Source organism: Camelus dromedarius, chromosome 1 (genome assembly GCF_036321535.1).
Source record: "Camelus dromedarius isolate mCamDro1 chromosome 1, mCamDro1.pat, whole genome shotgun sequence".
Taxonomy (NCBI): domain Eukaryota; kingdom Metazoa; phylum Chordata; class Mammalia; order Artiodactyla; family Camelidae; genus Camelus; species Camelus dromedarius.
Window position 1 is genome coordinate 82,540,819 of NC_087436.1, and position 13,130 is coordinate 82,553,948.

At 37.8% G+C, this 13,130-nt stretch overlaps 1 protein-coding gene and 1 long non-coding RNA gene across 2 annotated transcripts in view; both read right to left on the reverse strand.

Annotated features, from left to right (window-relative positions):
* Positions 1–523: 523 nt before the first annotated feature.
* LOC116147364 (uncharacterized) lies at positions 524–2,452 on the reverse strand. Its single transcript, XR_004130883.2, has 3 exons — positions 1,712–2,452; positions 719–751; positions 524–626 (listed from the first exon to the last, which is right to left on the reverse strand). It is a non-coding gene; the product is annotated as an uncharacterized LOC116147364 (long non-coding RNA).
* Positions 2,453–4,460: 2,008 nt separating this feature from the next.
* Positions 4,461–13,130, reverse strand: part of SPARCL1 (SPARC like 1) — a 42,765-nt gene continuing 34,095 nt past the window's right edge. The window contains exons 8-11 of the mRNA XM_010983114.3: positions 12,145–12,281; positions 10,236–10,384; positions 9,459–9,607; positions 4,461–4,920 (exon numbers count right to left, since the gene is read on the reverse strand). Coding sequence (XP_010981416.2) covers positions 4,892–4,920; positions 9,459–9,607; positions 10,236–10,384; positions 12,145–12,281 — 464 coding nt within the window. The 3' untranslated portion in view covers positions 4,461–4,891. The remainder of the gene's footprint in view (positions 4,921–9,458; positions 9,608–10,235; positions 10,385–12,144; positions 12,282–13,130) is intronic.

Genomic DNA, 13,130 nt, shown 5'->3' on the forward strand with positions numbered 1-13,130 from the left:
GGAGAGGATACAGAAAGAAAAACAAAATAATTATATTGTTTGACCTGTGAGAAAAAGTTACAGACAGCTGGGAAAAAAAAACTTTAGAGAAAAGAAAGCAGCAAGGTGATTTAGGAAAAGAACAGGTAAAATAGAAAAAGATTAGCATTCCCATTCCCTTCATAAAGAGTAACTAAGCTTGTCATAGTCAAAGAAATTCAGCATAAACACCTCTGTTTTTTGAATGGAGTTACTGGGAATTGAACCCAGGACCTCAAGCATGCTAAGCCTGTATTTTGCCACTGAGCTACACCCACTCCCCACCCTTAAGTACCTTTTTGATAACAAGTGTAGAGAGATATGGGAGCAAGTTACTGAAGCTTTGGAGGGAAATTTGCTAGCCCCTTGTCAAACTTTCGCAAGCTGTGCAGGGAAAGAAGTGTGAGTAGTTGATGCCTGGTGGCCTCCGAAAGCCTCATATTTCTGTGTCAAAATTTGGAAAATGTTATAACCATTATCCAACTAATAAATACTTTTTGTGATTTGAGATCCCCCAAGCCTGTGCTTACCAGGGGCAATTGCGGAGGTAGGGGAAACGGGATCTGGGGAAAAAATGCTGGTTCTTGCGGTGGGTAAACGTTAAATCTCTGTAACAAGATACAGGATGTCAGTCATTTCAAACATTTGCAGACTTTAAAAGTGATGAACATGTCATTTGAAAATACAACCAGAAGTTTACCTGACTACTGGAACTTCCTCCAGGTTGTTCAAGCTTGTAAAACAATAACAGCAACAAGGTGAAACAACATATGGCAATACGTTATTCATTACGGAGAGGTTTTATTCTAAATGAGAATAGGTAGCAAGCCACTCATCAGTAACGTAGCTTTCCCTCCGAAATAAAAAGCAGTCAAGTCTAATAGGAAAAGTTAAATTAATTTTGTCCAGTGATTTAGAATTTGTACTTTCTACCTTTAAACTTACTTCCAAAGAATGTTTTTCTTTACATTTCTTAAGATTAATTACATATTGCATGCCTCTTTACCTTTGAATCAAGAGTGCTCTCTAATTGTTCTCAGCATTTATGAGTTCAAAGTGGAGAGAGTGTGGAAGTGTAAATTTAAACTTTGTATCCACAAATGCAAATTTTGAAAGCTCCCTCGCTTCTTTGAAGGCTCCTTTGTTACAAAATGTGCAGGGAACAGGATTTCTTGCCTACTAGGTGCTCTACATAGTCAGACCATAATAAATGCGGAATAGAATCATTGATCTCATTTGTATGATGGTGAAGCATGACTGTAGTCAACATGAGACGGTTTGGGATAAGGGTATTGTAAATGAAACTCAATTTAAACTGCCTAAATAAGACCTAGGTCACTGAGGGGTACTTGCTTTATATTGCTTAATATATTTGAGAGCTTCCTATGTTCCATTGGATACATTTTTATCATTCTCGCACAACTCTGAGGTAGTTCTTAACAACTCATTTTACAGACTGGGAAGCCATGGGTTATTTCCTTGCTCAAGGTCATGCAGCTTGCAAATGGCATGTAGATCTGAGATTTGTATTGGAGACCCTTAGAGTGAAGAACAGTGGTAAACTCCTAGTTCTGCAAATCTCCTGAAGTCCACTTTCCTTTTCTGTGAAATGAAAAGACGCAGAAAATGCTTTCTAGCCCAGAAATACTGTCTCTAGAACAGAAATGGAGTGGAAAATAGGAGGAGTACTTACAGGGATGGGCAGAGCAGTGGCAGTGATCAAAAGGCTAGCCAGGATAAGAAATTTCATTCTGAAGAAAGAGTCTGGAATTGAAGGGTTAGGAGATCATTTTTTTGTTTTTTCTAAGTCCTCTTCTCATTGTAAATGGACTTTTTAGTGAGAGATTTTAAAATAGTGGTCAGCCTATATTCTTGTCTCTAGATCTAGGCTTTGTAAGCCTAGAACAGTGCTTTAAAAATCTTTAAACAAGACATGCATTCTTGGGCTCAAAACATTAACATACACTTCCTATTCTTCCTTATAATCTCAAAGTTCAACCCATACTGTTTGGTTCCTGAAGTTATTTGATTTTGTGATCTCTACCCACAAATCTTCAAACATGAGATCATGCTTAATATTAGAGATGTATCACCACTGGCTCAATGAGATTTCTTACGTAATATACAAATAAATCCACCTTGAGCTTCTACCCCCATGAGATTTACCAGGTCATCATGTGGCCTGGATGCTGCTAGACAGTTATACTTCATCAAGAAGGAAATGATATGGAAAAATCTTGAAAGGCATAATGAGTTTGTAGAGAATAAACAATATAAATAAAATCAATGCTGTCTTTACTGGCCAGCTGATTCTGAAAGCAAACCTTTTTATAGTCTTAAATCATATTTAATTCAAATTAACTTACCTTGTGAGTTTCAAACCAAATCACTGTACTCTGGAACTGAATTTTGGAAGAAAAATCAATTTCATCATATTCTTATTAAGGCATGTCCCCAGTATCCAAAGCAAGTTATATCTCTTTATATATGTCACTCTTCAACTATTTTATACCATGTATTTGGAACTCAGCTCTGATTTATCTTTGTGCTATTTTACTTTGCCTTATCCCCCTTTCCCCTTTTCATGTTTCTCCTTTGTATTTTTCTTCCTTCTGGATTCAAACCCTTGAATTTTTTTCTTCCTTTGATAAGTGGACCTGTTAGAAATCATTAAATTATCCAACAGAATTTTACCTAGTGCAATAAAATCAGTTCAAATTACACTGTATGTCTTTTCAGTTACCTTTGCTTCAAATGGTCCTTGAGCAACAAATTCAAAGAGCAGTGTGATCTAGAATCTCTATGCCTGTCTAGTATTTAAGCCAAATTGTTAATACCTTTGTGGTCATGGGCAATATGAGTCACAGAATTTGCAGCTGAACTGAGTAATTGGTTCTAGACAAGGAACTCCAACTTCTAAAGTATGTCAGTTACACAGAAATAGGCTTAAAGACTGATTACTGAGAAAATAACTTCATCTCCTTGGTTGGGATTAGAGTAATGTCTTTATCACAAACAACCCACAATTAAAAATTGTGACTACCAAGAATATTAGAGTGCTTTTACAATATATCCAGGGCAGCTATACACATGGGAGCCTTAACTAATAAAAATTTAAGGTTCTAAAACTTTCTATTATTAAATAATATTTTTATTTCAAAACAAATTATTTTCAAGTAAAAAATTTTTAGTGAATATTTAGGTAGCGTCCTTAGATCAAAATCACTTTTCACTATTCCAAAACATTTAAAATATTTAGAAGACATTAAAGATAGCAATTTAGGTCTAAGTAATGCCTCCAAAATTAATTTCACTGTTCCCAACAAATGTACAGTTACAAACTTGGTTTTTAATTAGTTAGGACCTTTCATGACATTTCTTTGCAGGTATACAGAAAAACATTCTGAATTTTGGAATAATTCCTAAAGTTATTTCCCTAGTTGGGAGAAATTATAAATAATGCTTCATTATATTTTGATTAATCAAATTTATCTTAATTATCTAGACATGGCATGGTGTGATGTAGTCTGGTTAAGAACAAATGACTCGAACTAAGAGTGTAAACACAATTTTGAAGTTAATCAGAGAAGATTATTCTGATAGAAAACAAACTGTCATTTAAGTGTCCTTCAGATAAAATTCCTAGGGGCCTATTCTCTCAGTGATTATAGATAAGGCTCTTAACAACAACAAATTTTTTATTATTTGAAAAAAAATTAAGACAATTGCATTAATATCTTCTATCAGGAAAATATGTGAAAAACCATTTTATTTTCTTTTAAATATTGTAAGTAGGGTAAACTGGGTGACAGGTTCTTTTATTGCTTTGCTTCAGACCTTGGAAAACTCTATTTTGATATCTTTTATATTTTTGCAATTTCACTTATACTGTATTAATAGTTACCAAAGAAGAGCTCAAAGAGAAACACAGATTTTCTTTTCTGACACATCTTGCTATCAACTTACGCTAGTAGTATTCATACCTGACCACATTGGACATCAGGACACTTCAGGGCTCTCCACTGTCTGGTAACTTTATATTCTCTTTAAAAACATGAAACGTGTAGTGATTTTGCAGGGTCTCGCTCTCCCCTGACACACATGTACACCAGCACAAAAGCTAAAATTAGTTGTATCAAGCAGGGCATAATCATCCACATTTTTAATTGAATTGATTTGATTGAACTTAATTGAGCAATTGAATTCAAAAATTTTTCTGTTTAAACTTACATTATGGCAAAGGACATTTATGAGCAACTGCCATTTTAACAACTGAGTATTTATTTCCCATAGGAAAAGTCACCTCCAAGCACACTCATACTTTTTTTTTTTTTTAAGCGGTAGGGTCCAGGAAGCACAACTATAACTTGATATGAAGTGTGAGCCCTGGGCTGGTCTTTCACATACAATTGTTTAAGTAAATGACTGGAAACAAATAGGCATTTGGATTTTTATGGACTTTTATTAGGATATTAAGATATTGAAAATAATATACATCAACAACAAAGAACATTATTTCACTTTTTTGAAGTGCACATAATATGGACAAAATGAACCTACTTTTTTTGAGTTTTATCATTTTTAAGTATCTCATAATTGGATGCAGAGAGTGATGAGTTAAACTCTTGTTCACAAACAGTGTATGTATGGTATTTTGCATATATTGACTTTACTTAATTTTAGAGTTTTATTTTCAGAGTTAATGTTAAATGCCTGGTGCATATACTGTTATCAAGCAGTGACTCTCATTGTCTTCTCAGACATGCAAGCATTTTGCTAAATATAAATCTACAAATATTATGGCTGCATATACTTCAGAAGTGATAAGAACAGGGGAGGATGCTGGGAAGTTTGCGTTCTTTCAAATCTTAATTCAAAACAGGAGATTTTCATCTATGTCTTCTGTGAAAAACAAAAACAAAATACACTTTTAGAAAGTAACCAGAGTAGTAATATAAACAAACAGTGTTAGAGCTGGGGGGTCAGAGAAGCCATCAGTAAGGCCGTATTGGTGGTTCTCAATCCTGGTTATGCATCAACATCACCCATGAAACTTTAAAAAATATGTATCCTTGGGTCTCATTCCTGGCCTCCTGAATCTGCATCCCCAGGGGTGGGCCAGTGGCATGTATACATTTAGAAGGCTCTGCAGGTAGTTCTTATGTAGGTTAAGAACCACTAATAGAGGTGGTTGAGGGGAGGCCCAGCCAAGAAGAGCTAAGTACATTAATCTATAAGGGTTGCTAAAAAAAATCCAAATAAACAGAAGTATGATGCTAGTTAAATCAAAGTTCCAATCAAGTAATTGTAAAAGAACTTAATGCCACACCTGTGGAAGAAGACAGCGTCCTCTCAGGGATATAAGACCACTCCTTACCACCATGGCCCACTTCACTCAATAATTGTTAAACAGATGCTTAAAGCAGATTAATCTGAAGCACACTCAACTACTACCCTGTCTGGGATACCACGTAATTTTCCTGGCCGATGTAAGTCTTCATCTTGCCCCAAAAGTGGGAAAAATTACAGACTTTTTGGTAACTTTGACTTTGGGTAACTTTCTTTTGAGCACTGGCTTCATTTGTAAGGTAGGGCTAATAGTCTTGCTCCTTATAAATTTACTTATATTCACACTCCTATTTTTTTGTCTTTTTTCTGTTCTTCAGATGAGAGATGTCCCTCCTGTTGACTTTGAGGTGAATCCTCTGCCTGTGCCCAGGATCTCTTCTCATCTTTTCAGAATTCTCCCCTATTTTCTTCTTTTTCTTGTTTTATGTCCTCAATCTTTCCTTTTTTATTTTTACTGGACCCTTCCCCTTAATGTTTAAATATGCTGCATTTCCAGCCTTGAAACAGTGCCTAGCACTATGTAGCCCATCAGTAAAGATTTGATGAGTGAATGAATGAGTAAGTGAACGAATGAGAGCTCGAGCCTTCTTTATTCTCAAAAATGCTTCCCCGGGCTCTGTGTCCCTCTCTAGCTCCTGCCTGCCTTCAGACATTCACTCTTTAGCCTTTCTTATCTCCTGTTCTTTCTCAGTGTCTGGCTTGCATCTCTATCATTCTACCAAAACTCTCTCACCAAGGCCACCGAGGATATCCTTATTCCTACGTACAGCAAATATTCCCCATCTTTCACTTGACATCTCAGCATCACTTAGCACTGTGTGCTCTTCCTCCTCTTTGAAACACCTCCTTAGACATGGCACCATCCTATTTTCTTTTTCCTTTCAGGAGACTTTTCACTCTTTTCTGGTGAACTGCTTCTTCCTTCTCTTTCCATTGTTCTTGGTGTTCAACCCAAGACCCTTTTCCATGTAACTCAGCCCATCTTCCTCAGGGAATTAATTCCTCTTCCCTAGTATCAGTTACTTTCTGTATGCTAATAATCTCCAAATATGTATTTAAATTCCCAAACTCTGTCTTGAAAAGCACAACCACACATTCTTCTATCAACTGTACACTGTTACCCAAGTACTTCAAAATTCCGTGTGTTCCAAACAGAATTTGTCATTTCCTCCCAAACCTGCTTGTGTTCTTTTATTTTCCATCTCTGGAAGGTACCTCTACTTATGCTGCCTGGCCTGAGCGAGGAACCTAGGCGTGGTACTTCTCTTGCTCTCAGTCTCTCAACTGTCTGCTTCCTGTCCCAACATATTTCCTATCAAACACTGTCTTCTTATTTCTCCATGCTATACATCTTGAATATGTTTATATTCTCAAATATATCTATAGGTTGCTTTTTAAAAAATGTATTTGAGTATGTTTACTTTTCTTTTTCCCCATTATAACTACCCTAATTCATGTTCTCATCAACTCTTGTCTGGATTTACTACAGCTTTTCTCTGGCTTATGCACAATGTAATCAAAAGAATCTTTATTAGATACAAATCGAGTGAAATCACTCCCCTATTTAAAACACTTGGTTATCCTCCAGTACTCTGAGGATAGTATCTCTAAGTGGCTTAGCAGGATCTGCTTGTTGTGACTCGTTTCCACTATTAGTCTCACTTGGAAGGTTTTCCTAAGATTAACGTGGATATATGTCAACACATGGTATGTCATACGTAATAAATAAATGAGACTTTCACCTCTTAATTGAACCCCATTTTTACACACAAGGAAAATGAGATTTGCTGAGGTTAAGTGGCATGCCCTAGTTCACATTAGCTAGTTAATGACAGAGCTGGGATATTTCAGCACATCTGGAGATGCAAAGGAAGTTAAAATTCAGGACCCCACTGGCTAAAATTTATCTTATCCTGTGGATTTCTCAGTCCTGAGAGAATGAAGAGTATGCTTACAAATAGACATTATTACTATTATTTTTTTTCTTTTCCTAGCTGTATCTCAAGGCAGTAACTTGTTTACATGTTCTGATTGAATACTTAATATCCGCTTTATTGGCTTACTCTGTGATAATTCTTTCCCTTCTTCAAAATAGCGTAATCATGGCCAAACCACAGTGAACAAACAAGATCATTAGGAGTTTTGTGAGTTACTGAACTTCAAGCCCTTCCTACTCCTCCCAGTCACCCAGCACAGGGCTTGAGTGAGCCCACATGCTGAAGAGCTGCCAGAAGCCTCAAATGGAACAGCGAAGCGCAACTGGTTTCCTCAAATGGCCTCTGTTTAAATTTGCCTTTGGGTCACTCCTTTATAATCATGCGCCATATAAAAGAGCATACATAAATATGTCCTGTCCCAGCTAAGTTTTCCTCTTGATAATGGTGGAGGGAAGGGGGCAGGGTGGCTGTGCTTGGGTACATTTTGTCTTTTTAATATGGGACCTGGAAAAAACAGTGTTAGTCACTTTTAGGGATACATTTGGATTTGTAAGTACTGTGCTTAATAGAGTAGATTTAAGAAAGGAAATTAACATTTGCATGGGTCAGGGTCTTAAAAGCATGTTAATTTCCTATCGATGTTAATAGGATGGAGACAGCATGTGGTTGCCAGCCGCCACAATGGCCCCCAGTGATCCCCACCTCCTGTGGTCTCCTCCCATATTGTAGCAGAGTCAGACTGAGTCACCAACAGAAAATGGCAGAAGTACCTCACTTCTGATATGAGATTCTAAAAGACATTGTGGCTTCTTTCTTGGACTCTCTCTTTTAAGTCTCTCTCTGGTACCAGATACCATGTTATTAGCAACCCGTGGGAAAGGGCTGAAGCCTCCTGCCAGTAGCCATGTAAGTGAGCTCAGAGCAGATTCTAAGCAGTCCCATCCAGGTATCTACTGGATTCCTGATCCTCAGAAACTGAGAGAGATTTTAAGATTCTAAGCTTTAGTGTAATTTGTTGCACAGAAACAGACAACTAATACACAGAACTAGGTGCTTACAAAAATATTCATTCTTTGCTCGTTTCATTTGTGCTTATTTCACAGAGTGATATTGTAGAGGAAAGGGACCTTTTCTGCTTCTCTGTTTATCAATAAATAACTGAATCCTGATACTCCAGCTTTTTTTTTCCAATTTCAAGACATTGTACATATGCATGAAGAATATTTTTAAAGTGAAGGTCACACAAATTACCTCTTTGGGGGGAATTCTGATTGTTGATGAATTTATTTTTTGGCTGCATATTCATCCTACATGTATGTATGCTGTAAACATATGTATGAAACCTCTGCTTTGGAGAATTGATGTTCACTGTTGCTTTATATTCTGCAGTTTTGATTGCTCATTTTTTGAACATCTTTCAAATCTCGATTATTAAAAACATGCTCATAGAAGTCAACTGTAACTTAGGAAAAGCAAAGGAAGTAGATTAAGACATAACCTAGCAAAACAAATTCTCAATTTAAATTCCTTCACTGTAGGAGAAATTTAAATTTTTCTTTCTTTCTTTCTTTCTTTCTTTCTTTCTTTCTTTCTTTCTTTCTTTCTGTCTGTCTGTCTGTCTGTCTGTCACTGAAGATGCAGGAATGGGTCACTTTTGGGTTAAAGGAATAACTTCCGGGCATAACTGGTGAAAATCTTTAATGTGCTAGTGCTAATAATGTGCTAATAAATTCTGAGATTCTTTTGGCATCTCCTATTGTCAGAGTCAGGCTTTCTGTTTTACTCTTCACACTTTAGCCCAATACCCAGGTTAAGGAAGGATATAAAACCCTTCCTTCTTTAGAAGGGTAGCCTTTTGGGATTTGGCACAGCTCTCTGGATTCACATCACTTTCTTAGGCTTAGCCAACTGCTGAGACCTCAGTGCAGTTATTCCTTAAATGTTTACTCTTGCTACCCTTTGAAAACAGTATCATAAAGGAGGTAAGAACCTTGCAGTGACAGCAGTTCTCCCTGAGACGCTGCCACCTTGTGGTCTCTTGGTCTCTAGGTCTCTAGTTTGCACACACAGCAGGACCTCTCTGTGAGGACTGCGGGGCTTATGGCTTGTCTGGAGAAGAGGACACCCCTTTCCCTGGACTGATAATGAATTTACCTTCTTTAATTTCAAAGCAGAGGCCCCACTCCTTCAGGGTGATGTGCTTATCCTTGTTGGGGTCACATTCTTCAAAGAAGCGCGTTATGCAGTGTTCCATGGGCACCAGAGATGCGCGCAAAGGAGCGAGCTCAGAGTGTGTCAAGACTCTGCAATGAGATAAATGGCAGCCTATTAACTGAGTAGCTTATGTATAAAAAGTTAACTCAGGATCAGCAAGGGCATTTTTCTTCCACAAGGTTGCTGAAGATGGCAAATAACTAATACAATCATGAGAAGCTGCAAATGAAATAAACTATTTATGGGTAAGATAGACAGCTTTTGGGGTGTCAGTTCACAAGGTTTCCTTCTTCACTAGGAACTGTCCTCCCTCCACTCTAAATTTATAGGGGTGAACCCAGCAATCACATGAGTACAACCTGGCTCTTACACCAGCCACACCTGATTGTTCCAGATGTAGGCACTTGACCCAAGTGGGGCCAATCAGATTGTCTTGAAGGAGATAAGAGTTGAAAGGAGAAAGAAGGAGAAAGAGTTGAAAGAGTCTTTTTGGGAGGCTGGACTCTAACATGTAAACTTGGGAGCTGTGGCGTGGCCATATTCTGTTATTTTCAAAGCAGCTTTGTGTTTAGACACCTAACCATATTTGTTTGTCATTGTTGTGTTCTGAAATGGAACTGGGAAATCTCCTAAACCTGTTTTTAAAAATTTTCTGTATAAATAACTGGACATGATATCAGGGAGATGACATAGTAATGACAAGGTGAAAGTTTTTACCTGTCCCTAGGATGTTGGTCAAGTTCACTAAACTGCCAGTGCACAGGATACACATACATGTGGTAGTTTTTCTTAAAGTCTCTTAAAAGAAGGTCAATGGAATGGTCCCCAGCCAAGAGTCTCTTTTCATCCAGGTAAATTTTCTTGACCTGAGATTCGGAAGGGAGAAGATCAATAGAGAATCAGGCAAGTGTAATGGAATTGTCACTTGCTAAACTTTACTTGAGGAGTAATCCTAACATGACAGAGGAAAACAAGCCCAGAATGTTATTTGAAAACAAATTACACTCCTTGTCGGCACTGCAGCCTTTCTTACTTCTACATGGAATAATAGCTAATATTTTTTAAAAAACCTGTGGTTTTCAGAAGAAATATAAATCTTTTTTGATCTTTTAACAAAGTAATATTCATCACATTTCTTAAAATATACTATGAGGTTTTAATGAAAAGGGCTGAACTGACCCAGACAAAATTGTTTATTAGTGAAAAGTCCTGCTCTCTCCCCATTGGCATACTCTATTTCTTAATCCTGTATGGATTTCTTTCCAGTGCCTGCTTAGTCTCAGGTTAGCCCTGGTGTGACACTGTTTGGCACCTCCATTGAAATTTCCCTGTTTTGTACCTAATGCTCTCAAGGCTGTCTGTGACGATGCATTGTTAAAGAGAAAAGACAGAAATTTGGGGGGGCAATGCTTATAAAACTCATAGCTTGTGACATTACCCATTATTTCAACGAGTAATTGGAAGCAATCAGAACAGAACTTCTGCTTGTTCCTATGAACTCACCTACCAATTTCCCTCCTTGTTAATATGGGAACTTGATAGGTAGGTAGGACTCTTGAACTCACATTCCTCTCCACTTGCCACCCCGTTTCACTCTTTGCCTTTTCAGCAAAATGCTTCCACATCTGTCCTCCTATTCTCTTTTGAACCCTGTTCACTCAGGCTTTTCTCTTCCCCATTCTGCAGAAACAGCTCCTGTCAAGGTCAGCTATGAGTGCCATATGCCAAATCAGTGGCTAACTCTCAGTCCACACCTTAACAACTTGTAAACAGTGTTTGACACAGTTAATACACGCCCTCCTATTTTATTTTTGTATAGCATGTTTCATCCCACCTGACATAACTTATACATGTATTTGTATAAATGTTTACTTGCATATATTTACATATTTGCATACATGTATATAGAAATATATGTGGTCTCTTTGCCTAGAATTTAAGCTCAGGAAGGCAGAGATTTTTGTTTGGTTCATTGCTATATTCCTAGCACATAAATCAATTTTAGGTACCTGGGATGCACTGAATAACTATCTGATAAGTGAATTTTCTCTGGGAACTTCTGGATGCAATATTCTGTATTTTTAAATCCTAATATATTACTGACACTTTTCGTAATGGATTTCCCATATATCATAAATCTGTATCTGGCCTATGAAGGCAAAAATGTTCTTTAGATTTAAATAATATGTCTGGGCCCATGGTGGATGGTATATAGCTCAATGGTAGAGTGTGTGCTTAGCATGCACGAGGTCCTGGGTTCAATCCCCAGTAACTCCATTAAACAAACAAACAAACAAACCTAATTACCACCCATATTTATATATCTGGGCCTGAACATATAAATGCTGAATTGAGGTTCATTTTGCTCAGTAGAGCCTGCTCTAGGTATATGTTCAAGAGCCCTTGCTCAGGGCATACCCTTTGTGTAGGAATGGGGTGGTTTGTCTGTGTCCCAAACCTTGTGACATGAATGATGACCACTAGTATTCTGTTAATCCATATGTGTTACCCAGATGTATTACTTATATGCAGAGAGAGGAACCCCACCTCCAACCCCCTGCCCCTTGAAACCTTTTTCCTTAGGCCTGAAGACAGATGCTTAGGCAGCTGACCATGGATAACTTACTTTATTTCTCTGCTTCTCATTTAGATATCCAGCGTGTTCAGGGTTAGGCTCGTAAAGCTGCATAAGGATATTCTTGAGCCAGTCTCTCATCCTTAGAGGAAACTGGGTCACTTCAAAATCTGTGCAAACAGGAATAGCTGTTCCAAGAGAAAGCAAATTGATTTTAATTTTGGGGTCTTACTCTTGTCCCATGAAAGTCCTCATAAACAGGATGCCTAACAGTTTCCAGTAACTAACAGCCCCTCCAACACAACAGGGTTCCTTAACCCGGGTGGCACAACAGAATTTCCAGGAGTATTTTAAAAATGCCAGATGCCAGCTTCCATTCAAAGAAATAATGATTTGATTGGTCTAGGGTGGAGCCTCGGCATCAGGATGTTTTAATAGTTCCAGAAGTGCAGCTAGGGCTGAGTCTGATGTGCTGGTAGGGCTGAGAACCACTGCTCTAGAATCAGAGAGTTGGAATTCAGAGGTGGAGGTTACAAGAGCTATTTATTACGGGAAAAGAGAAAAAAGACAGAAATTAGCTTATACCATGGTAAGAATGTTAAATCTCAGTGGCTTAAAGGAACAAAAGATTATTACCATTTTTTCAGGCTTTTTGAGATATAATTGACATACAACACCATGAGTTTAAGGTGTGCAGCATAATGACTTAAGTATACTGTGTAATGATTACTACAGTAAGTTTAGTTGACATTCATCACCTTACATAGTTACTTTCATTTTTTACCCCTTGTGGTGAGAACTTTTTAGCAACTTGCAAATATACCATACAGCAGTGTTGACTATAGCCGTCACGTTGTACGTCACGTCAAACGTTTATTTCTCCATCCTGCTACATGTCCAATGCAAGATGGCAGGAGGGCTCTGCTCATCGCAGTCTCTTTGGTGCTTAGGATGGTGGAGATGCCACAGGCTCAACACCATCTCAACATGAGGTGAAGGGAGCATGGAGAGCCACACACCAGCTCTTAAATGCTTCT